The sequence below is a fragment of the Eschrichtius robustus genome, chromosome 6 (genome assembly GCF_028021215.1).
Source record: "Eschrichtius robustus isolate mEscRob2 chromosome 6, mEscRob2.pri, whole genome shotgun sequence".
Taxonomy (NCBI): Eukaryota; Metazoa; Chordata; class Mammalia; order Artiodactyla; family Eschrichtiidae; genus Eschrichtius; species Eschrichtius robustus.
The window spans coordinates 73,216,973-73,244,116 of NC_090829.1; the positions used below are offsets into that span (position 1 = coordinate 73,216,973).

Genomic DNA, 27,144 nt, shown 5'->3' on the forward strand with positions numbered 1-27,144 from the left:
TAGGATAGAATAGAATAGAATAGAACAGAACAGAATAGAATAGAATAGAATAGAAACCATTCATTAGATCAGGGTATAAAATCACCAATTTTTAAAGTCCTTTTTTTAAAAAAAAATTAAAAAACTTATGAAATCATAAAATCCCATTTCTTTCTTGATCCTTTCCATCAGAAGAGAAATATCTGACTTCCAGTATTATGACAAAAGCACTGGCTTCTTGAACTCCTCTTTGCTGGAGTAACAAAAATTGGGTTATAAAATACCCCATTATGTGGGTCTACTCTTCTAAACTGTGATGTACATCATTTCATCTTTGAACACCCATTCACCTCAAACTGACTAATGTGTGATACATGAATAAATAAAAATGTAAATATCAACAGACTACGGAGAAAGACAAAGTATTAAATGTCGAAATGTTCTCATTGATATCCTTTAAAAACAAAACTGAAAAAGGCCTTCTTAAAAGACTGTGTGATCCTTTATTCACTATCACAAATGGTGTTTTTTTTCTACAGGAGACAAATTCTGACCACAGACTCTTAATATCACTGAATAATAATAAAGAACCAAAAGAAAACATACTGAAATAGAACTATCACTATTATAAAATATTTTACTTAGATGGCAACTATACTATTCCACTTTAAGATCTAATGCATACTTACCTTAGTGACACGCTGCATTGATTTAATGGGTAATGCTGTGCTAGGAAAATGTTTGTCCTCAATAGTTTCTTATACTGAATGAGTGGAATAACCATTATATCCTTGTTTTATAGCCTTTAAGTGAAAGGCATGTTAATGTTTTTCATACATTCAGATTGAAATGCAGCAGAAGGCAGCGCCCAAGATTCAAATTGATATTTCTAAACTTGCATGCATGTACTTTCCACACCAGTACTACAATGCCAGTGATGGTAGTAAAATTGTCAACTTGGTAGTAAATTTCTCTGCTGCATCCCACCCCACTGCTATTGCAGCAGAAACGGAGAAAATTCCCCTCTCTCTGTTGGGGCAGAAGTATAAAGAAAAAGATATCTTTCAACATGGTGGAGTACTGGAGGACGTATGAGTTGGGGAGGTGCGAAGGCTGGCAGTATTGTCTCCTAGATGCTGGGTACTGAATCAGGAAGAGAGAGTTTGGAGCACAGTAGCATGTGTCCCGTGTTTCTATTAGCGTTGGACATCATGAGGTTAATAGGCTCCTATACTTAACCAGGTACCCCCCAATCCTCTACCTATGTTTTGAATCTCCTACACTCCTACCACCTCAGATTTCACCACTTCTCTTTCTGCTTTTCAACTTCTCCCATTCCCATTTGCTTTTAAATTTGTGCAAATTTAATAAATAAAATAATACCTTAAATAAAACCTTCCTACAACTCATACTCCCCTCTAGCTACTACCTGCTCTCTTTTCTTCACAATACAACTTCTTAAAAAATGTTTCCCTGTTCTCCACTTGCCTATTTCATATTCATCTACCCACTGTAATTTAGCTTTTACCTCTTGGACCCTCAACTCTCACATCAGTAACACATAACCTTCTTGCTGCTAAACCCAAGAGGTAGTTCTCAGTCCTAGGGTTACTCGACCTTCTTTCCAGCATTTGCACTGACAACCACCCCCATCTTTCTGAGACACTTTTTCCTTGCCCTGTGCTACCACGATTTTCTGGTTTTCCACCTCCTCTCCCATCAGTGTTCTCACGGAGCCCCTCTTACCTAGCCGTCTCTTAAAAGTAGATCATTCTTAGGGCTCCGTCCCAAGCCAAATTCTCTTTTTACTCCATACTCGTGGACTTTGACCTTAACTTACAAAATCAAAATTATTAGGCATGGTGTTCGGTCATTTATGTTTTTTTAAATAGGTTCATGATTTTGAAATACCTATTAATTCTCCTTGGGTCAATTCACACACTCTTGTGATTGCAATTAGCAATTATATGCTTTAGTATTATATGCTAAAGTACTCTCCTTTAGTATTTCTTTCTCTTGAACTCCAGATATACCCACTTAGATGTCCTATTCTCAAAATCAACACATTTAAACTTGAACTCATCATGTCCCTCCACTCTCAAAATTGGCTACATCTTAACTATTCCTCAAGTCTATCTATTTATCTCCACCCCTACTGCCAGGACCCTAGTTCCAGATGCCATAATCTCATAACTGAATTACTGAAAGAATATCCTAACTGGCCACCTCCAACCAGGCCATATTATCCACCAGGCAAGGCAATACAGGCACCAGAGTTTAGATGCTTTTCAAGGACCTGCAAAATTACTTGAGACCTGGGAGGGTAAAAACTGAAAAACTGAAATTAATAACTGTCAAAATATACAATTATTGAAACTAGTCAACTACAAACCAATTCATTTTTTTGATAAATTATACTTAATGTAAGATGAGGGTACAATCTAATGTTTGATTAAGATGTGGGGAGTGCCTAGGGCCTAGGAAGGTCTTGCCTTCTTCCCAAGTCTGGGTTGGATGTACTACCTACATGTTACAGTAACACTTTGATCCTCCAATATGTGGCAGAGATAGCTGGTTGCCTCCCAACATCCATTCTCTCCTCCTTTCTTAACAACAGAATCCCCAAATTCTAGTAGGTTAACATGGTTATTACATGCATTAAGACTAAATTTCCCAGCTTTCCTTGCAGCTAGTGTGACATTGAGACATACACAGAAGTGGAATATACAATTTCTAGGAAATATCCTTAAAGAGAGGAAATGAACCTTTCTTTCCCCTTTCCTCCTTCCTGTTGGCTAGAATTTGGATATGATGGCTAAAGCGTGATAAACCACTTTGAACCATTAGGTAGAATCCAAAGATATAATAAGCCTGTGTCCCTGCAGATTAAGTGACCACCATACTAGGCCTTTGATTTTACGTAGAAGAAATAAAATTCTATCTTGTTAAAGCTCCTACTATTTCTGGTTTTCTATCACATGCAAACAAATCTAATCTCCATTTATATACCCAGACAGGGCACTTAGCACAGAGATTAATAGTGTGGTGACTTGTTATTTTCTTCCAATAGATTAAGTTCTGTAGAGGCAGGGAAGAACATTTCTGTAATTCATAGCATATGCCCTGCACACCATCTTTCCCCAACACCATCCCAACACACACACACAGACACACATGCACACATGCATGCACCACATTTATTTCTGGTCAATGAATGCAATTCTCATTCTGCTCTTACCTTTTCCCCATTTCCCTAAACTCTATTTTTCATCCTTAATCCCTCTCCTCAGAAGGTAACCTGAACTATTTTGGGAAAGAAAATCAACTGAAAATTGACAGAAATCCAGAAAACTCACCAGTCAACAAAAAAGAATGTCCAGGAACAGATCTAACATAAAGTTTTGATTAGATATCAAAAATAATTTGGATGTAATAAAATTTCTATATAACATTCTTATATATAATTCATGCATGTGCATGTGTGTGTGCATGTGTATAAAATGAAAAAGTTCCCAAGAGTTCTATAATCTTAAGATTCTAAAATTTTATTATTCAAAATGGCAAAATGCAAATTTCTTTGAAAATAATAAAAGAGCTATAACTCAAATAAAATACCAATTAGGACAGTAACTCAATAATCCAAATGTAAGAAACAAAAACATAAATCCAGCTATGTATACCGTAAAACAAACACTTTGTTTTAAAATTCTTTTCGGTACCCTCATTACTATCTGTAACATTTTCTTTAACTTTAATCTTATTTTTGGTTACACATTTAACCCATACATAAACCTGCTATAGCACCAAACTTCATCATTAAATAAACTGTCAAATTTCCCAATATGCTTAATCTCTTTAAAAATACAGATACTAGAACAAAGACAACAAAAGGAAAAATAAACAAGTCAAACTACATCAAACTAAAAAGCTTCTGCACAGCAAAGGAAACCATCAGCAAAATGAAAAGACAACCTACCAAATAGCAGAAAATATTTAGAAATCATATATCTGATAAGGGGTTAATATCTAAAATATATAAAGAACTCAGACAACTCAACAGCAAAAAAAAAAAAAAAAAAAATCCAATTAAAAAATGGGCAGAGGATCTGAACAGACATTTTCCCACAGAAGACATACAGATGGCCAATAAGGGGTCAAAGGTACTCAATGTCACTAATGATGAAAGACATGCAGATCAAAACCACAGGGAGATATTGCCTCACACCTGTTAGAATGGCTGTCATCAAAGACAAGAGAAGATTGTCAAGGATGTGGAGAAAAGGGAACCCTTGTGCACTGTTGGTGAGAATGAAATGGCACAGCCACTATAAAAAAAAGTATGGAGGTTCCTCAAAAAATTAAAAATAGAACTACTATATGATCCAACAATTCCACTTCTGGGTATTTACCTGAAGGAATCGAAGACACTAAGTCGAAAAGATATCTGCATCCCCACGTTCATTGCAGCATTATTTAGGCAAGATATGGAAGTAACCTAACTAAGTGTCCGTCAATAGATGGATTTTAAAATGTGGTATACATATACAGCGGAATATTATTCAGCCATAATAAAAGGAAATCCTGCCTTTTGCAACAACATGGATGGATCCTGAGGGCATTACACTAAGTGAAATAAGTCAGACACAGAAAGACAACTACTGTGTGACCTCACTGATATGTGGAATTTAAAAAAAACAAAAACAAAAAACAGAACTCACAGAAAAAACAGATTGGAGGTTGCTAGAGGTGGGTGTTGGGGGTGGGGAAAATGGGTGAGTGGGGTCAAAAGGTACAAAACTTCCAGTTATATATATGTCAATTATATCTCAATTTAAAAAAATACAGATACTGGTATATAACACAGAATCAAGAAGTACAGTACATTACCTGTGCACCAAGATCCTTCATGTAGGGCCCAAGTTCACTAAACAGATCATATCCTTGATGAAAGAAGGCCAAATGGGCATACATAAAGGATAACATCTAACAGGAGGAAAAAATGGTTAGCATTTTAAAATCAATTCTTAGATAAATATTCTGAAATTTTAAAAAAATTCTGATCCTATCTATGGTTTAAAAATTATTCCACCAGAGCCCAAAATATCAAACCTATTTAAAATTAAACTGAGTCATTTTTCTTAAAAGAGTATTACAAAAATATTTTCAAACTTATATTGCAACAATTCAAAGAATAAAGTTTTCAATAGCTTCACTATCTTCCCAGGTACATTATAAAATATCTATGTGTCTTTCAACAAAACTCACTGGCAAAACCTTAAATTACAAATAAAACATTAAAATATTAGGAGGGGACATATGAAGTTCTCAAAACAAAGCGATCACATATACTTTACAACCCGTAGATCACTAAGCACAACATGAAATAGGGGCATGCTTATTATTTTCTCAAGATATCAAAATAAAATGAGGCAACAGACTTTGCCAATATGGAGATTTTGTTATATTCATTCCAAAAATCCAAAAATGATTAATGGGTTAAGATTTTTTTCTAAGTTTTCCTACATTTTACCTATTCATGAGAGAAAAAACACTCTTATTTTTATTAGTTAAATTTTTACATGAGAAGGAATTAATTCAATCACAACACTGAAAGAATCCTCCAAACATCCATGTTATTTTTAGCAAGAAGAGACATCTGTTTAATTCTGTAAAATCTAAAATAGGTCAAAAGGTCCTTAATACTCAAGAATCCTTCAAAAGGAATTTTTTTGGAAGAGAAAAACCAATAAAATAAAACACAACGACAAAAGGACAAAGCTCACTAAAAGATGATTCTGGAATTAGATAACGCTGGTTGAACAACTTTGTGAATATGATTTTAAAAAACACTAAATATATTTAAAAAAAAAGAGAGGAAGAGATTAATAGTTGCAAGTACATAAAAAGTAAAATATGCCTGCACATCAAAACACAGAATAAGCATATTAGAAGATAAATAATAAACTAGGAAAAAACATTTGACAAAGGGTTACTAGTCTTAATAGATAAGAGATGTTACAAATCAATATGAAAAGCATGAAGACCCCCACAAAAAAAGAGGGAAAGGACATAAATAGAGAACATAAGTGACCAAGAAAAAAAAAGGGGGGGGGGGCATTCATACTCATTTGCCTCAAAGAAATCCAAAATTAAACAATGAGATGACATTTTCAATCTACCAAATTGTGGTAGAGTGGGGGAAATTAATATCCAGTGTTGGTAAAATGTGGAAAAATGTTCACTCTCACACACTATTAGTAGAAATTTTGTGTAACCCTTAAAATTTGACAATATTCCTTAAAAGTTTCAATAAATGCTTAAACCCTTTGACTAAGTAATCTCTTGTCTTAATCTATCCGAAGGAAATATCATTCATTAGGATGATCACTATAATGCTATGCTTTACATCAAAAACAGGGAAATTACTTAAAATCCATTAACGGGAAAGTTAATTTATGGTATATTCAAGGTCAGCAAACTGACCTACAAACTATATCCAGCCCTACCACCTGTTTTTGGATGGCCTACGGGCTAACACCGGTTTTTGCATTTTTAAATGGTTAAAGAAAATGAAAAGAAGACATGAAATTCATGACACGTAAAAATTATATAAAATTCAAATTTCCATGTTGATAAAAAACGTTTTATTAGAACAGTCATGCCATTCATTTACATATTGTCTATGACTGCTTTCCTATTACAATAGCACAGCTGAGTAGTTGCAACACGACCATATGGCCTCCAAAACCTAATATATTTACTACCCGGCCCTTCAAAAAAAATGTTTGCTCACCCCTACTGTATTCATATGGTAGAATTCTACCTGGCCACAAAAGTCATCATTAAATAAAAAAATATTTAATGACACATGATGATTTTGGAGTGTATTAGTGAAAAAAGAAAATTATAGAACAGTATGTAGGAATGATCCCTATTTTGTTTTTAAAAATTAAATGGAATTTTAAGAGGTGTATATACATGTTCATGTACACACACAAACAGGCGTGTGCACACAAACAGAGAAAAATGACAAAGATTACACCAAGATATTAATAGTGGTTCTCTCTTGGTAGTAGCATTTATAAGTATTTTTATTCTTCCTTCATATATTTTATTTTCCAATTTTCTACAATTAACATACACTACTCTCAATCTGGAAAAGGTGGTGGAGGTAAACAGGAAGTATAATGTACTCATCTGATAAGAAATAACATAAAGATTAACAGAGAATTTAGGAAAAACCTATGTGTGGACAAGGATCAAAAGCAATTTCTGTAGATCCTTTGAGGAAAAAAAAACACAAAAAAACTTCAGTGAACAAAATCAGAGAGGAGAAATTATTTCTAAGGTTCTCAAAATATAAAAGAGTGTAATGCATATATGACTATCATCCTCTGCTCACTTCCTTGTTAGCTTTAAGACGAAAAATGGGCAAATAAAAAATCACTGTTGCCATGCCATCCTTCAAATTTCATCTCGTTTGTTTTCTACCTGCACTCCAAAAAGCTGATACACCATCAACAGCCCAAAGGGAAAAATTCTGTACAATGACACTATGTATGCCCTCAATCTCAAATTATTTAAGTGTCTGCTTTAAGGAGATTACAGTGTAATAATAGATGAGACACACATAAATAACTATAACATAAAGGAGACCAAAAAAAGTGGTTAAGTGACATACAAGAAGTACAAAAACATCATTAAGAAGATTAATTATGAACCTGGAATAAATAAATAAGTCAATAAATAAATACACGTATACACACACATATATGGTGCTATTTTAAACACTTAAATGCATACATTTAACTTCATATTAAAATATTTAGAACATCATTTCAATAAATATCTTACTGATTTCAGGATTTCTGATCTCCGTTTTGATTGAAGGACATTAATCTGAGGGAAAATGCACTTGGTTAATCACCTATGCATTATTTTAAAAACTAATCCAGAATGCAATATTGTAAAATTTGCTTATTCTAATGGTTTAATACTTTTCCAGAAAAGTAAATGAAAACAAAGTTTAAGTTTTTCACCTTTTGACCTGCTTTTTGCAAAAACAGTTAAGACAAACATACCAATGAAACTCTCATCCGTTTTTTCAACTTAAAGAAAAACTGGCCATGTTCAAACCATAAAATTGTACTGTACTGATAAAACTATCACCTTGATAAACTTCTGAATGTCTTAGAATTCCGTCTTCTCTCCACCCTCCTTATCTAATTGCTCTTTCAACATACATCCTTAATACAAATGCTAACCATTTTTACCACTACCACCAACCACCACCATATCTTTTCCTGACTGCTACAACAGTCTATGAACTAGTCTCTGTTTCCACTCTTGACTCTTGACACTTCATTCTCCACACAGCAACCAGAGTGATCTTTTCAAACAATAAATAAGATCATGTACGTCTGTATTAAAACTTTCCAACTCCCTACTGTAGCCTACAAGGCCCTTTGTGAAGAGGCTCCTGCTACCTCTCCCACCTAATTTTCTATTACAGTACTTTCCCCTTTTCTGTGGTCCAACCACAACCCAAGAGTACTCCCACCTCAATGCCTTTGTACTATTTGTTCTGTCCTCGTGTCATGATTTTCTGCCCAGATGGGCACAAGGCTCTTATCCATCAGGTCCCAGCTTAAATAGTATCTCCTCACAAAGGTCTAAAGTAGGCCTTTAAGCAGTCTTTAGTACACCAACCCTATTTATTTTCTTTATAGTATTCATAACTACCTCATATTTTATTTACTTATTTCTTTTCCCCAGCTAAAACATAAGCTCCATGAGATCAAGGTTGTGCCTTACTCCCAGTTGTATTCTCCAAGTTGTATATTTAAGCACTCAGAAATATTTGTTGAACAAATTAATAGACCTTAAATAAATATTTTAATTAGACTAAACTATTGAAAGATCAGTAATTATAAAAGTTGCCTTTTGTGGTATCTCTCCCAACTCTAGAAATTCACAACAAACACTTTATTTTTGTCTGTTATTATATATCAGCTTAATGAAATAAAATGTTTACACAAGAAAAGAATCATTCACTCTTTGCTAAAATTTCCAAAAGGTTACAGAATATCTTTTTAATATGTCCTTCACACTGAATATTCCGCCTGTTGTTTAATAAGATAATTTTAAAGCACTGATCAGAAAACAAAAACAGACCAATAGGGAATTCCCTGGTGGTGCAGTGGTTAAGAATCTGCCTGCCAATGCAGGGGACACGGGTTCGAGCCCTGCTCTGGGAAGATCCCACATGCCACGGAGCAACTAAGCCCGTGTGCCACAACTACTGAGCCTGTGTTCTAGGGACCGCGAGACACAACTACTGAGCCTGCATGCCACAACTACTGAAGCCCACGTGCCTAGAGTCCGTGCTCTGCAACAAGAGAAGCTACCACAATGAGAAGCCCGTGCACCGCAATGAAGAGTAGCCCCTGCTTGACGCAACTAGAGAAAGCCGGCGCGCTGCTACGAAGACCCAAGCAGCCAAAAATAAATAAATAAATAAGTAAAAACAGACCAAGAAAAAATCTAATAACTTTGTTTACCTAAGCACTAGTTTCTTCTGCATGTCTGTTTCAAGGTCTATTCAGTTTTGAGAACTAAAATATTAACTTTCAAATGCTCTAAGTAAAAGCTTAGCAAAATGTTAAAAATGCCTCTGTTTGACAGTGAAAAACAGCATACATTTGAAAAAACAAAAGTATATTCAAATATTTAGAGAAACTAAAGCATGACAAACTCTATAAATCTGAATATTTATTACTTACTATTCTCTAAAACAGACACTTTGGCCATATAATAAAATAACACAACAGTTCTCATTAGAAAAATCAAACAAATAGTTATAAGAGAGGTGAGGTCCTAACTTAAAACTACTGGATGGACATCAAAGGAAATGGACAGTTTATAATGTGTAAATTTGAAAATAATGAATATTTTAGCTAACTTCCCCCCTTCCCAAATAAAATTTAAAATTAAGCTGTTCATTCTTTCAAAAAACATTACCTATCTATTTTCTAACCACTGGACGAGAGGGAAGGGATATAATCTAGGAGTAGGAAAGACATATAAATAAATAATTTCAATAAATGAGATAAGTGCTCTAACAGCAATGTGTATGACAATAATATGGCAGCACAGAGGAAACAGAGACAAGAATGATTCATTTTGCCTGGAAAAGCTTGAGTAATTCTGACCACAGAACAGAGAATGAATTGCTAATGGGCAGGTTAAAAGCAACACAAGAAAGATCAATTTTTATGAGAACATCTTAATACTCTAGACAAGAAGCAGTAAGAACTAGTGTTGGGGCTGCAGCAGAGTGAGAACGAACAGGTTTAAGAGGTACATAGAACTTTTCAAGGCAATTTTGACTGCTAGATATAGTAGCTGAGAATGAGGAGAATATCTGATATGATTCTCCAATTCTGATTTCTATGATTAAGAGGGTGACACTACTCAGTATGGTAACGGCAATACGAAGTCATTTGAGAAGAAGAAAGATTTTAGTTTTTAGACACAAAAGGAATGAGGTACTGCTGAGAAAAATAATTTGTCACCTATATATGGTGATAATTCAAGCAAAGGGCATGATTAAACTGTAAGGGATTATCATAAAGTCAGAAAACAGGAAGACCAAAGATGGAACCCTAAAAGAGAGATTGAAAAGGTGGACAAAGGAGAGAAACCCAAGGTGGAAACTGAAAAGAAACATAAATTAAGATGATGACCTGCAAGTGGTTTAAGATACATCAAGATAAAAGTATGTTTCAAGAAAGAGAGTGTGGTCTACTATTTCAGTGAAACACCATAGTCAAGTTGGTTAAAAAGTACAATATATCTAATGAATAAGACCTTAACGTGAGCCATTTCAGTAGAATGGGGTAGGCAGACTCAGTACTCATACTACTGCAGGAAGTGGTATAAATGTGAGGTAGATAAGAGGAGATAGGAAATACAGACTACTCCATGCTAGAAGCCTTTCATTAATAACTGGAGTGTACTTCATTTTTTTAAATTTAACTTCCCACTTACTGAACAGGAACTTAATAGAAAAAAAATCTTAAAAGTCATTTTCTACTGTTTTCGCAAAGTTACCTGAGTAGTTTTTAATCACTAATTTGCAATATGTTTACTTAAGTATTTTTTAAAGAAATAATCTGTGACCACTGTTAAGTCAACAATCTATGGGAACTCCCCTGTCCCAGATCACCTCGCAACTTACCAAATATCGATCTCTACTTTTAAAAAGCAGCACCTAATGCAAATATGAGAACATTATTTCCAGAAATATTCTTCATTTGGCAATATGGTGAGCCTTTGTACCTCTAAGAATCTACTCTAAACAAATTATCAGAAATGTGGCAGAAGATTTGTATACAAAGATCTTATTATCATTTACAATTATTGAAAATTATACTTCCACTATTGCCAGCAAAAACTGGCAACACTATATCTGGTAACTGGATATTAATTAAATTGATACAGTATCTCCATAGAATAAAATATAGCAATTAATAACGCTTTTCATGACATTTTGAAAGGGGGAAGTATACTGTTAAGTGAACAGGGGAAGAAATCAGAACTAAAGGTATACACATGCACACACATATAGTGCATACACAAACACCCAGACACCTGGAAATTTTTCACAAAAAATCATGGTTTAATTTTAAACTACAGAAATAGTATTATTTATTTCCTTGAGTGCAATCACTCAAAAGTAACAACACGTTTAATAAGCATTTTTTGAAAACATATAATAAACATACCTGAAGTACGTAATCTAGGGCTATGTGTCGAAAACATTTTCTTGTTGCTGTCAGAATGTTTGTGGCTTCTTCAACTTCATGCTGTTTGTTTCTTTGTACTTGAGCATTTTTTACTAATGCGTTTTCTTTTTCTTCACTGACTTTCTCAAACTGCTTCTTGGCATCTTTGAATTTTCTAAGATCTCTAAAAAAATTAAAACAGTGAAACTTTCATAAAACTATCTGGATCAAAAATTTTACCAAAATAACATTTAGAATTTAATTCTTATGTTCCTCTACTTATTTATTTATTTGCAAATGACACTCAATAGCTCTTCTAACTAACATATATATTAGTTTATGAGTACATACTATTCCTGATATAGTCAGCTAGCATTTCCTTACTTAAATCTATACAATTTAATGTGAAAATAAATTATCAAATTAACATTACAGAAACATAAAAGGCAAAGTTAATTTTTCTAAAGACAAATTCTGGGACATGTACTAATATTTAACCAAATAATTTTTATTTTATGTTTTTTACATTTATTTTTATTTTAACTGATGTATGGTTGATGTAAAATATTATATGTTACAGGTGTATAATATAGTTATATACATTTTTTTTGGGTCAATCCCAAACTCCCTAACTATCCCTCGCCCACCCTTCCCTCCTGATAACCATAAGTTTGTTCTCTGAGTCTGTGAGTCTGTAAAGTTGTTGTTGTTTTTTAATATTTATTTATTTATTTTGGCTGCGCCGGGTCTTAGTTATGACACATGGGGTCTTCATTGCAGCCTGCAGACTCTTACTTGCGGCATGCAAACTCTTAGTTGTGGCATGCATGTGGGATTTAGTTCCCCAACCAGGGACTGAACCCAGGCTCCCTGCATTGGGAGCATGGAGTCTTACCCACTGGACCACCAGGTAAGTCCATCTTGCCTTTCTTTTTTTTTTTTTTTTTTTCCTGTTTTTGTGTGTGTGTGTGTGTGTTTCTTTGTGTATTTTTGTCTGTTTGGTTTTGCTTTTACCATTTGTCTTGGGGGTTTTGTTTGTTCGTTTTCTTTTTGTTTTTTTCTTTCGCGTGGTGCGGCTTGCAGGGTCTTGGTTCTCCGGCCAGGGGTCGGGCCTGAGCTTCTGAGGTGGGAGAGCCAAGTCCAGGACGCTGCACCGCCAGATAACTCCCAGCCCCAGGGAATATTAATAGGTGAGAGCTCTCCTAGATGTCTCCATCTCAACACCAAGACCCGGCTCCACCCAAGGGCCAGCAAGCTCCAGTGCTGGATGCCTCACACCAAACAACTAGCAAGACAGGAACACAACCCCACCCATTAGCAGACAGGCTGCCTAAAGTCATACGAAGCTCACAGACAACCCAAAACACATCACCTGACACAGCCCTGCCAATCAGAGGGACAAGATACAGCTCCAGCCACCAGAACACAGGCACCAGTCCCCCACACCAAGAAGCCTACACAAGCCACTGGACCAACCTCACCCACTGGGGGCAGACACCAGAAGCAAGAGGAACTACAACCCTGCAGCCTGTGGAAAGGAGACCCCAAACACAGTAAGTAAAACAAAATGAGAAGACAGAGAAATATGTTGCAGATGAAGGAGCAAGGTAAAAACCCACAAGACCAAACAAATGAAGAGGAAATAGGCAATCTACCTGAAAAAGAATTCAGAGTACTGATAGTAAAGATGATCCAAAATATTGGAAATAGAATGGAGAAAATACAAGAAACATTTAACAAGGACCTAGAAGAACTAAAGAACAGTGATGAACAAGACAATAACTGAAATTAAAAATACTCTAGAAGGAATCAATAGCAGAATAACTGAGGCAGAAGAACGGATAAGTAAGCTGGAAGACAGAATGGTGGAAATAACTGCCGCGGAGCAGAATAAAGAAAAAACAATGAAAAGAATTAAGGACAGTCTCAGAGACCTCTGGGACAACGTTAAACACACCTACATTCAAATTATAGAGGTCCCAGAGGAAGAAGAGAAAGAGAAAGGGTCTGAGAAAATATCTGAAGAGACTATAGTTGAAAACATCCCTAACATGGGAAAGGAAATAGTCAATCAAGTCCAGGAAGCGCAGAGAGTCCCATACGGTATAAACCCAAGGAAAAACACACCAAGACATATTAATCACACTAAGAAAAATTAAATACAAAGAAAAAATATTAAGCAGCAAGGAAAAAGCAAAAAATAACATACAAGGGAATCCCCATAAGGTTATCAGCTGATTTTTCAACAGAAACTATGCAGGCCACATTGGAGTGGCAGGATATATTTAAAGTGATGAAAGGGAAAAACCTACAACCAAGATTAATCTACCCAGCAAGGATCTCACTCAGATTCAACAGAGAAATCAAAAGCTTTACAGACAAGCAAAAGCTAAGAGACTTCAGAACGACCAAACCAACTCTACAACAAATGTTAAGGGAACTCCTCTAAGCCGGAAACACAAGAGCAGAAAAAGACCTAGAAAAACAACCCAAAACAATTAAGAAAAAGGTAACAGAACTTACATATCGATAATTACCTTACATGTGAATGGATTAAATGCTCCAACCAAAAGACACAAGCTCGCTGAATGGATACAAAACAAGACCCATATATATGCTGTCTACAAGAGACCCACTTCAGACCTAGGGGCACATACAGACTGAAAGTGAGGGGATGGAAAAAGGTATTCCATGCAAATGGAAATCAAAATATTTTGATTTCCATTTGCATGGAATACTCATATCAGATGAGATAGACTTATTCATATCAGATATGATAGACTTTAAAATACAGACTGTTACAAGAGACAAGGAAGAACACTACATAATGATAAAGGGATCAATCCAAGAAGAAGATATAACAATTACAAATATACATGCACCCAACATAGGAGCACCTCAATACATAAGGCAAATGTTAACAGCCATAAAAGAGGAAATTGACGGTAACACAATAATAGTGGGGGACTTTAACACTTCATTTACACCAACAGACAGATTATCCAGAAAATTAACATGGAAACACAAGCTTTAAACAAGATCGATTTAATTGATATTTATAGGACATTCCATCCAAAAGCAGCAGAATACACTTTCTCCTCAAGTGTACACGGAACAGTCTCCAGGATAGATCACATATTGGGTAACAAATCAAGCCTCAGTAAATTTAAGAAAATTGAAATCGTATCAAGCATCTTTTCCGACCACAAAGCTAAGAGACTAGAAATCAATTACAGGAAAAAAACTGTAAAAAAACACAAACACAGAGAGGCTAAACAATATGCTACTAAATAACCAAGAGATCACTGAAGAAATCAAAGAGGAAATCAAAAAATACCTAGAGACAAATGACAACAAAAGTGCAACCCAAAACCTATGGTATGCAGCAAAAGCAATTCTAAGAGGGAAGTTTACAGCAATACAATCCTACCTCGAGAAACATGAAAAATCTCAAATAAACTATCTAACCTTACACCTAAATGGACCAGAGAAAGAAGAACAAAACAAAACAAAAAACAAAGCAAAAAAACCCAACGTTAATAGAAGGTAAGAAATCATAAAGATCAGAGCAGAAATAAATGAAACAGAAACAAAGAAAACAATAGCAAAGATCAATAAAACTAACAGCTGGTTCCTTGAGAAGATAAACAAAATTGATAAACTTTTAGCCAGACTCATCAAAAAAAAAGAGGGAGAAGACTCAAATCAATAAAATTAGAAATGAAAAAGGAGAGGTTACAATGGACATCGAAGAAATACAAATGATCGTAATAGTCTACTTCAAGCGACTATATGCCAATAAAATGGATAACTTGGAAGAAATGGAAAAATTCTTAGAAAGGTATAACCTTCCAAGACTGAACAGGGAAGAAATAGAAAATATAAACAGACCAATCACATGTAATGAAATTGAAACTCTGATTTAAAAGTTTCCAACAAACAAAAGTCCAGGACCAGATGGCTTCACAGGTGAATTCTATCAAACATTTAGAGAACAGCTAACGCCTATCCTTCTCAAACTATTCCAAAAAACTGCAGAGAGAGGAACACTCCGAAGCTCATTCTACAAGTCCACCACCACCCTGATACCAAAACCAGACAAAGATATCACAAAAACAGAGAATTACAAACCAATATCACTGATGAATATAGATGCAAAAATCCTCAACAAAATACTAGCAAACAGAATCCAACAACATATTAAAAGGATCATACACCATGATCAAGTGCGATTTATCCCAGGGATGCAAGGATTCTTCAATATACGCAAACCAATCAATGTGATACACCATATTAACAAACTGAAGAACAAAAACCATATGATCATCTCAATAGATGCAGAAAAAGCTTTTGACAAAATTCAACACCCATTTATGATAAAAACTCTCCAGAAAGTGGGCATAGAGGGAACCTACCTCAACATCATAAAGGCCATATCTGACAAACCCACAGCAAACATCATTCTCAATGGTGAAAAACTGAAAGCATTTCTTCTAAGATCAGGAAGAAGACAAGGATGTCCACTCTCACCACTATTATTCAACATAGTTTTGGAAGTCCTAGCCACAGCAATCAGAGAAGAAAAAGAAATAAAAGGAATACAAATTGGAAAAGAAGAAGTAAACCTGTCACTTTTCAAATGACAGGATACTATACGTAGAAGATCCTAAAGATGCCACCAGAAAACTACTAGAGCTAATCAATGAATTTGGTAAAGTGGCAGGATACAAAATTTATGCACAGAAATCTCTTGCATTCCTATACACTAACAACGAAAGATCAGAAAGAGAAATTAAGGAAATAATCCCATTCACCATTGCAACAAAAAGAATAAAATACCTAGGAATAAACCTACCCAAGGAGGTAAAAGACCTGTATGCAGAAAACTACAAGACACTGATGAAAGAAATCAAAGATGACACAAACAGATGGAGAGATATACCATGTTCTTGGATTGGAAGAATCAATACTGTGAAAATGACTATACTACCCAAAGCCATCTACAGATTCAATGCAATTCCTATCAAATTACCAATGGCATTTTTCACAGAACTAGAACAAAAAATTGCACAATTTGTATGGAAACACAAAAGATCTCGAATAGCCAAAGCAATCTTGAGAAAGAAAAATGGAGCTGGAGGAATCAGGCTCCCTAACTTCAGACTATACTACAAAGCTAGAGTAATCAAGAGAGTATGGTACTGGCACAAAAACAGAAATATAGATCAATGGAACAGGACAGAAACCCCAGAGATAAACCCATGCACCTATGGTTACCTAATCTATGACAAAGGAGGCAAGAATATACAGTGGAGAAAAGACAGTCTCTTCAATAAGTGGTGCTGGGAAAACTGGACAGCTACATGTAAAAGAATGAAATTAGAACACTCCCTAACACCATACACAAAAATAAACTCAAAATGGATTAAAGACCTAAATGTAAGACCGGACACTATAAAACTCTTAGAGGAAAACATAGGAAGAACACTTTCTGACATAAATCACAGAAAGACCTTTTTTGACCCACCTCCTTCAGTAATAAAAATAAAAACAAAGAAATGGGACCTAATGAAACTTAAAAGCTTTTGCACAGCAAAAGAAACCGTAAACAAGACGAAAAGACAACCCACAGAATGAGAGAAAATATTTACAAACGAAGCAACGGACAAGGGATTAATCTCCAAAAAATACAAATAGCTCATGCATCTCAATATCAAAAAAACAAACAACGCAATCAAAAAATGGGCAGAAGACCTAAATAGACATTCCTCCAAAGAAGACATACAGATGGCCAAGAGGCACATGAAAAGATGCTCAATATCACTAATTATTAGAGAAATGCAAATCAAAACTACAATGAGGTATCACTTCACACCAGTCAGAATGGCCATCACCAAAAAATCTACAAACAATAAATGCCGGAGAGGGTGTGAAGAAAAGGGAACCGTTTTGCAACTGTTGGTGGAAATGTAAATTGATACACCCACTATGGAGAACAGTATGAAGGTTCCTTAAAAGACTAAAAACAGAATTAGCATATGACCCAGCAATCCCACTACTGGGCATATACCCAAAGAAAACCATAATTCAAAAAGACAGATGCACCCCAATGTTCACTGCAGCACTATTTACAATAGCCAGGTCATGGAAGTAACCTAAATGTCCACTGACAGATGAATGGATAAAGATGTGGTACATATATACAATGGAAAATTACTCAGCCATAAAAAGGAATGAAATTGGGTCATTTGTAGCGACGTGGATGGACCTAGAGACTGTCATACAGAGTGAAGTAAGTCAGAAAGAGAAAAACAAATATCGTGTATTAACACATATATGTGGAATCTAGAAAAATGGTACAGATGAACCTATTTGCAAGGCAGAAATAGAGACATAGACATAGAGAAAAAACATATGGACACCAAGAGAAAAAACATATGGACACCAAGGTGGGGCAGGGGGGTGTGGGGTGAATTGGGAGATTGGGATTGACATATATACAGTAATATGTATAAAATAGGTAACTAATGAGAACATGCTGTATAGCACAGGGAACTCTACTTAATACTCTGTGGTGACCTAAATGGGAGGGAAATCCAAAAAAGAGGGGATATATGTATACATATAGCTGATTCACTTCGCTATACAGCAGAACTAACACAACATTGTAAAGCAACTATACCCCAATAAATTAGAAAAAAAAAAAAAGAATGACCAAATGATTTTTAAACAGTAGTATATACCATAGGGAGCTTGTTAAAAATGCAAGTTCCAAGGGTCCTCTACCAGAGATTACAATTCTTTGTGTTTTCGGGATAAGCCCTAGAAATCTGAGGGATTTTCTTAAGACACGCCCTTGATTTCACTGTTACGGTGGTCTACAGACCACACTTTAAGAAACAACATGCATTTATTGTTGAAGAAAATTAGAAGGCCAAAGGACATGAATATATTCTTAAAACACACACACATAATGCTTTCTAAAAGAATTATGTACCAGTAAAGAGCAACAGTATCCATTTCAGTAGTCTGAAAATCTGAAACCCTGATTCATTAATGATCTTAGGTAAATATATAACATCCTTTTACTTTTTCTACCAAGGAATTAGGCAAAGTAACTTGAAGACAAATGACTTTAAAATAGTAACAATAATAATAACGTGTACCTAGCAAAGACTTTAATAAGAAGCCATAAATTTTCATGTATACACTCTATAAGGACATTCTGAATATTAGTCTATTTTGAAGTGATTTATAAATGATCTGCAAGACATCACCTCCAGGACAACAAATTCTAACCTACTAAAACAGAAGTGCATTATGTTCATGAGATCTGCCACTATTTATAGCTTTTAACATCTGAATACTATATCATAATCAACTTTATCTGTAATTTAATATATTCTCAGTCAGGAATTAAAAGACATAAAGTGAAATTATTAATGTGGAAAAGGAAAACGTTCCTAACTGGGAAGTTCAGATAATTTTTTTATTTCTAGTTTCATTTTATTTCACATGTAAAATGTGATGAATGTGACACAAAAGGTTTGCTTTCATTACTTATTATGCACCTTCATCACTCATTCTCATATATTCTATTATCTTCTCTACAAAGAAAATACCATATTGAGACAACTAGAATAACTGATAGTATTTCAACCACTTTTGGGATCTGCTTTGGTTTTTTAAAGATCATTAGGTTATTTATTTACATTAAAAATTTGTTTTTAGTCTGTAACAATTTGAACTATGTATCCTGAACACAAATTTCATAGTATAAATGATTCCCTGAAAGGCATGAAGTCTGACTCCTTTACAGAGTAATTCAGGAAAAAATGCAATATAAATTTCACAAAGCAAAAAACACACAAAAACTCCCATATTTTCACTAAGTCATGTTTCTAAGTTCTCTCAAAAGATACCAACTCCCAGATGCGATCATTAACTGGTTGCTTTTCTTTTCTTTTCACTGCAACTGACTTACTCTTTGACAAAGTTCTGAAGCTGTGCCTTAATCGATCTCTGAGTTTGGTCAAATAGGATCTAAAAGAAAAGAAGGAACATTAAACAATTAGAAAAGTAAACAAAGAAAATAATTTTCATGTAGTTCTGTAAATATTACATCCTTCCAACAATATTCCAATTCTAATAACACCTACATTTCTTACTGAACATTGCATAAGAAATATTTAAAAAAGAAACAAACTGATTTTCAAGCCAATTTCATCTGTTTAAGAAATAAAATTACTTCTATTTACAGAGGAATGAAATGTGCATTAATATTTAAATACAATCTTCAATCAGTAGAGCAATTTATTTCCTTGATTCTAATTCAGGCTTTGGAAGACAACCTAAAAGAGTAATACAAATTCTACTCTATCCACCACAGAAATTTCTTACTCTAATATATTAAAACAAAACAAATGAAAACAATTCTAGAACTGCCTTATACCTTAGTTAGAGGTTTCTCATCTAGGAAGACCTGTGGATTTAAATGTCTTAAATTCAGAATTCAAGTAAATATTACATAGCCCTTCAGGTTAAATTATTGCTAAGATTAAAGATGAGAATAAAATTTTATTTCTCATGACAATATTTTACGCCACTTAACGGATGCCACATATTTAACTCTATGTGTGGTAAATTTCACAGGGCTTGGCATGGGAATTCCAAGTACTTTCATAATTTACAGATACACTTCATTCAGAATTTGAAACACATGTCAGATGAAGAGGCAGAAAAATAAATATTAAAAACAAAAAGAAAACCTTATGTCCTTCAACTAACTAAAAGCAGTACCAAAAAAATTCAATCTCTACGGACTCTTACTATTAGCAAAGTCTTACGTCCTTGCCTAAATGCCAAACACACACACACACAAAACCTGGATTGAGTACAGGGTTTCAAAATCTGTCAATTCACTTCCAAAGGAAAAACAGTTTTGTATTATGTTAATCCCAAAGTATTAAACCCAAATTAAGCAGAAGAAAGGAAATAATGAAGATCAGATTGGAAGGCAACTAAATAGAAAACTGAAAATCAATAGCCAAAACCCAATGAAACCTAAAGCTAGTTCTTTAAAAAGATCTAAAATAGATAAACCCACAACCAAAGTGATCAGGAAGAAAGAAGACACAAATTTCATACAATAAAAAGGAGAGAGATGACTTCACCACAGATTCTACAGATATTAAAAAAGGATAATCAGGGGAACAATTTTACGCTGATAAATTCAATAGATGAGATGGGGAAATACTTTGAAGGACAAAAACTAACAAAGCTCAACTGTAGCAACGTTTTCTTAGGGCAGTTTCCCAAGGCAATAGAAATAAAAGCAAAAATAAACAAATGGGATCTAATCAAACTTAGAAGCTTTTGAACAGCAAAGGAAACCATGAACAAAATGAAAAGACAACCTACAGACTGGGAGAAAAAATTTGCAAATGTTGCGACTGACGAGGGCTTAATTTCCAAAATATACAAACAGCTCATACAACTCAACAACAAAAAAACAAACAAACAAATCAAAAAATGGGCAGAAGACCTAAATAGACATTTCTCCAAAGAAAACATACAGATGGCCAATAGGTACATGAAAAGATGCTCAACTTCTCTAATTATTAGATAAATGCAAATCAAAACTACAATGAGGTCTCACTTCACACCAGTCAGAATGGCCATCATTAAAAAGTCTACAAATAATAAATGCTGGAGAGGGTGTAGAGAAAAGGGAACCCTACTACATTGTTGGTAGGAACGTAAATTGCTGCAGCCACTAGGGAAAACAGTATGGAGGTTCCTTGAAAAACTAAAAATAGAGTTGCCATATGATCCAGCAATCTCCCTCCTGGGCATACTTCCAGAGAAAACTCTAATTTGAAAAGATACATGCACCCCAATGTTCATAGCAGCGCTACCTACAATAGCTAAGACATGGAAGCAACCTAAATGTCCATCGACAGATGAATGGATACGTGGAATACTACTCAGCCATAAGAAGGAATGAAAGAATGCCATTTGCAGCAATATGGGTGGACTTAGAGATTATCATACTAAGTGAAGTCAGCCAGAGAAAGACAAATATTATATGATATCACTTATATGTGGAATCTAAAATATGACACAAATGAATTTACCTATGAAACAGAAACAGACTCACAGACATAGAGAATAGACTTGTGGTTACCAAGGAGGAGGGGAGGTGGGGGAGGGAAGGATTGAGAGTTCGGGATTAGCAGATGCAAACTATTACATATAGGATGGATAACAACAAGGTACTACTGTATAGCACAGGGAACTATATTGAATATTCTGTAATAAACCATAGTGGAAAAGAATGTGAAAAAGAACATATATATATATATATATATATATATACACACACACACACACACACATAGCTGAATCACTTTGCTGTATACCAGAAACTAATACAACTTTGTAAATCAACTATACTTCAATAAAAAAATTTTTTAAAAAGAAGATATCAGAAACCTAAACAGAGTTCCCTGGTGGCCTAATGGTTAGGATTCTGGGCTTTTACTGCCGTGGCCTGGGTTCAACCCCTGGTCACGGAACTGAGATCCCACAAGCCACATGGCGTGGCCAAAAAAAAAAAAGAAACCTAAACAGAATTAAAGAAATAGAATCTATAGTGAAAAACCTCCCCTATCCTATAAAGTTAAAGCTAACTTTACATAAAACCTAGCAACCCCAATCCTAGGTATTTGCCCAAGAGAAATGAAAACTTAGGTTCATAACAAAATCTGTATACAAATGTTTTTTAGCAGTTTCATTCCTAATTGCCAAAAATTGGACACAACCTAAATGTCCTTGGAGAAACAAACTATAGTATATCTACACAATGGAATACTACTCAGCAATAAAAAGGAAAGAACTATTAATACATGCAACCACATACATGAATCTCAATGCATTTTGATAAATAAGTCATATTCAAAAGGGTACAAACTGAATGAGTCCAGTTATATGACATTTAGGAAAAGGCAGAACTATAGGATGGATATCAAATCAGCAATTTACAATGGTAGGGAGAGGAAGGAAAGGGTGGCTAACAATGGGTTAGTAAGAGTATTTCTAGAGTTAATGAAACTGCATCTTGATTGAGGTATGGAGACCCAACTGTATGCATTTGTCAAAACTCATAAAACTGTACACCACAAGGAATCAATTTTGTTACATTTAAATTTGAAAATAACTTTAATACCCTCTAGGTCCACCCCATTTGTCACAAATGGCAAGGTTTCATTCTTTTTTATGGCTGAATAATATTTCATTGTATATATACTATACATATAATATATACACCACACCTCCTTCATCCATTCACCTATTGATAGGCACTTAGATTGCTTCCATATCTTGCCTATTGTGAATAATGCTGCAATGAACACAGGGGTGTATATATCTTTTCTAATTAGTGTTTTTGTTTTCTTTGGTTAAGTACCCAAGAGTGAACTTGCTGGACCATATGGTAGTTTTACTTTTAGTTTTTTGAGGAATTTCCATACTGTTTTCCATAGTGGCTGTATCAATTTATATTCCCATCAACAGCACGCAAGGATTCACGTGTCTCCACATCCTCACCAATGCTTGTTACTTGTTAACATTTAGATAACAGCCATTCTGACAAATGTGAGGTGATTATCTCATTGTGGTTTTGATTTGCATTTCCCTGATGACTAGTGATGGTAACCATTTTTTCATGTGCCTGTTGACCATCTGTATGCCTTCTTTAGAAAAATGTCTATTCAGGTCCTCTGCCCATTTTTTTAATTGGGGTATTTGGGGTTTTTTTTGATGCTGAGTCGTATGAGTTCCTTGTATATTTGGGATATTGACCCCTTGTTGGATGTAACATTTGCAAACATCTTCTCCCATTCAGTAGGCTGCCTTTTCATTTTGTTCATGGCTTCCTTCACTGTATAAAAGCTTTTTTAGTTTCATGTAGTCCCATTTGCTTATCTTTGCTTTTGTTTCCCTTGACTGTGGAGACATAGCCAAAAAAATATTGCTAAGACAGATGTCAAAGAGCATACTGCCTATGTTTCCTTCTAGAAGTTTTATGGTTTCAGATCTTACATTTAAGTCTTTAATCCATTTTGAGTTTATTTTTGTATATGGTGTGAGAATGTAGTCATCTGATTCTTTTGCATGTAGCTGCCCAGTTTTCCTAACACCATTTATTGAAGAGTCTGCCTTTCCCCCACTGTGTACTCTTGCCTCCTTTGTCATATATTAATTGCCCATATAAATGTGAGTTCATTTCTGGGCTCTCTATTCCGTTCCCTTGATCTATGTGTCTGTTTTTGTGCCAGTACCATACTGTTTTGATTACTGCAAGCTTTGTAGTATAGTTTGAGATGAGGGTGAATGATACCTCCAGCTTTGTTCTTCTTTCTTAAGATTGTTTTGGCTACTTCGGGTCTTTCGTGTTTCCATACATATTTTAGAATTATTTTTTCCAGTTCTGTGAAAAATGTCATTGGGACTTTGATAAGGATTACAATGAATCCCCAGACTGCCTGAGGTAGTATGGTCATTTTTAAAACATTATTTCTTTCAATCCATGAGCACAGTATACCTTTCCATCTGTTTGTATCATCTTGAGTTTCTTTGATCAGTGTCTTACAGTTTTCCAAGTATAAGTCTTTTATTTCCTTAGTTAGATTAATTCCCATGTATTTTATTCTTTTTGATGTGATTGTAAATGGGACTGTTATTTCATTGTTAGTGTATAGAAATGTAACAGATTTCTGCATATTAATTATGTATCTTGCAACTCTACTGAATTCATTGACGAGTTCCAGTAGTTTTTTGGTGGCACCTTTAGGCTTTTGTATACATAGTATCATATGGCATCTGCAAACATTGACAGTTTTATATCTTCCTTTTCAAATCTGCATTCCTTTTATTTTTCTTGTCTGACTGCTGTGGCTAGGACTTCTAATATTTGCCATTTGCTACAACATGCATGGACCTAGAGGGTGTTATGCTATGTGAAATAGTCAGACAAAGAAAGACAAATATTATATGATTTCACTTATATATGGAATCTAAAAAACAAAACAAACGAACAAATATAACTAAAGAGAAACTACAGAAAAGCCTACTAGAACTAATAAGTGAATTTAGCAAGTCTGCAGAAATAAAGTCAGTATACAAGATTCAGTGGTATTTCTATACACCAGCAATAACCAATTAGAAACTGAACTTTAAAATATATCACTTACAATAGCACCAAAAAATAGGAAATGCTTAGGGATAAACTTGACAAAAGATATGCAAGACTTGTGCAATGAAGACCACAAAATACTGCCAAGAGAAATTAAAGAAAACCTAAATAAATGGAGAGATATATTGTGTTCATGGATTAGAAGATTCAATATTAGTAAGATGTCAATTCTCACCAAACTGATCTATATAGATTTGATGCAATCCCACTCCAAATCCCAGTAAGGCATTTTGTAGAAGTTTAAAACTTGATTCTAAAATATATATGGAAATGTAAGGGACCTAGAGTAGCCAAACCAATTTCGAAAAGAAGGAAGAAAGTTGAAATACCTAACTTACTTGATTTCAAGACTTATTATGAAACCTACAGTAATCAAGGCATTTGTAGTATTAAAGACAGGCGGGCTTCCCTGGTGGCACAGTGGTTGAGAGTCTGCCTGCCGATGCAGGGGACACGGGTTCGAGCCCTGGTCTGGGAGGATCCCACATGCCGTGGAGCAATTGGGCCCGTGAACCACAACTACTGAGCCTGCGCGTCTGGAGCCCGTGCTCCGCAACAAGAGAGGCCCGCGCACCGCGATGAAGAGTGGCCCCCGCTCGCCGCAACTGGAGAAAGCCCTCGCACAGAAACGAACACCCAACACAGCCAAAAATAAATAAATAAATTTATAAAAAAAAAAAAAAAAAAAAAAAGACAGGCAAGAAAGATCAGTAAAACAGAATAGAGTCCAGAAATGACCAGTACATGTGGTCAACTTTTTTTTTTTTTAAACAAAAGATGCCAATAGGGAAAAGATAATTTTTTGAGCAAATGATGCTGGAACAAACAACTGGACAGCCTTATGACCAAAAAATGAAACTCGACCCTTACCATGCAACATACACAAAAATTAACTTGGGATGGATCTACAGATCTAAACTAAACCTAGAATAGTGTTAGTGAACTTGGGTTAGGCAAACATTTCTTAATAGTACACAAAAAGAAAACTATAAAAGAAAAAAAGATCAATAAATTTACTTCATCAAAATTAAAAACTATTGCTCTTAGAAAGATACTGCTACAAAAATAAAAAAGATAAGCCAAAGCCTGGGGTAAAATACATATCTGCAAAACACTTACCTGACAGAAGACATATCTGGAATATAGAAAGAACTCTTATAACTAAATAATAAGATAAACAGCCCAACTTTTTAAAATGGGCTAAAGATCTGACATTTCATTGAAGAAAATACATGGGTGGCAAATAAACACATGAAGATTCTTGGGATCATTAGTTATTAAGAAAATGCAAATTAAAACCATAACAAAATTAAGAAGAGTATCCATACCAAGTGTTGGCAATCATGTGGAACAACTAGAACTCTCATACACTGCTTGTATAAAAGGATACAATCAAATTTGGAAAACAATTTCCAGATTTTGGAGGTTTTCTTTAATGAAATTTAAAACTTTTAGAAATGTAATGTATAAAAGAATATTAACATCATTATAAGCATTAATAAATAATAAAAGAAATTCTTCTTTCCATAATTTTTCTTAGCAATTTTTGTAGATTTCACTATATAAGTAGTTTTGTAGAAAGTTAAACATACTACCCATTCTACCTCTAGCTATTTACACAAAAGAAATAAAAGCATACATCTATACAGACTTTTACACATATTTTTTATAAGCAGCTTTATTTGTAATAGCCAGAACCGGGAAACAACTCAAATGTTCATTGTATTGGCTTTAAAATACGCTCACAAATTGTTTGACCTTCTTCCCTTCAAAAGTGGAGCCTAGGGCTTCCCTGGTGGCGCAGTGGTTGAGAGTCTGCCTGCTAATGCAGGGGACACGGGTTCGAGCCCTGGTCTGGGAAGATCCCACATGCCGCGGAGCGACTAGGCCCGTGAGCCACAATTGCTGAGCCTGCGCGTCTGGAGCCTGTGCTCCGCAGCAAGAGAGGCCCGCCCACCGCGATGAAGAGTGGCCCCCGCTTGCCGCAACTGGAGAAAGCCCTCGCACAGAAACGAAGACCCAACACAGCCATAAATAAATAAATAAAAATTAAAAAAAAAAAAAGTGGAGCCTAATTCTTTTCCTCTTGAGAGTGGGCTGGTCATAGAGACTTACTTCTAACAA

The 27,144-nt window shown here is 34.9% G+C and overlaps 1 protein-coding gene across 3 annotated transcripts in view; it reads right to left on the bottom strand.

Annotated features, from left to right (window-relative positions):
- The window catches only part of ACAP2 (ArfGAP with coiled-coil, ankyrin repeat and PH domains 2), a 151,005-nt gene that overhangs the window by 43,134 nt on the left and 80,727 nt on the right, over positions 1 to 27,144 (bottom strand). For all 3 annotated transcript variants that reach the window (XM_068546477.1, XM_068546476.1, XM_068546478.1), the window contains 4 exons: positions 19,750 to 19,808; positions 11,766 to 11,949; positions 7,834 to 7,878; positions 4,867 to 4,962 (listed from right to left, as the gene is read on the bottom strand). In XM_068546477.1, the coding sequence (XP_068402578.1) occupies positions 4,867 to 4,962; positions 7,834 to 7,878; positions 11,766 to 11,949; positions 19,750 to 19,808 (384 nt within the window). The remainder of the gene's footprint in view (positions 1 to 4,866; positions 4,963 to 7,833; positions 7,879 to 11,765; positions 11,950 to 19,749; positions 19,809 to 27,144) is intronic.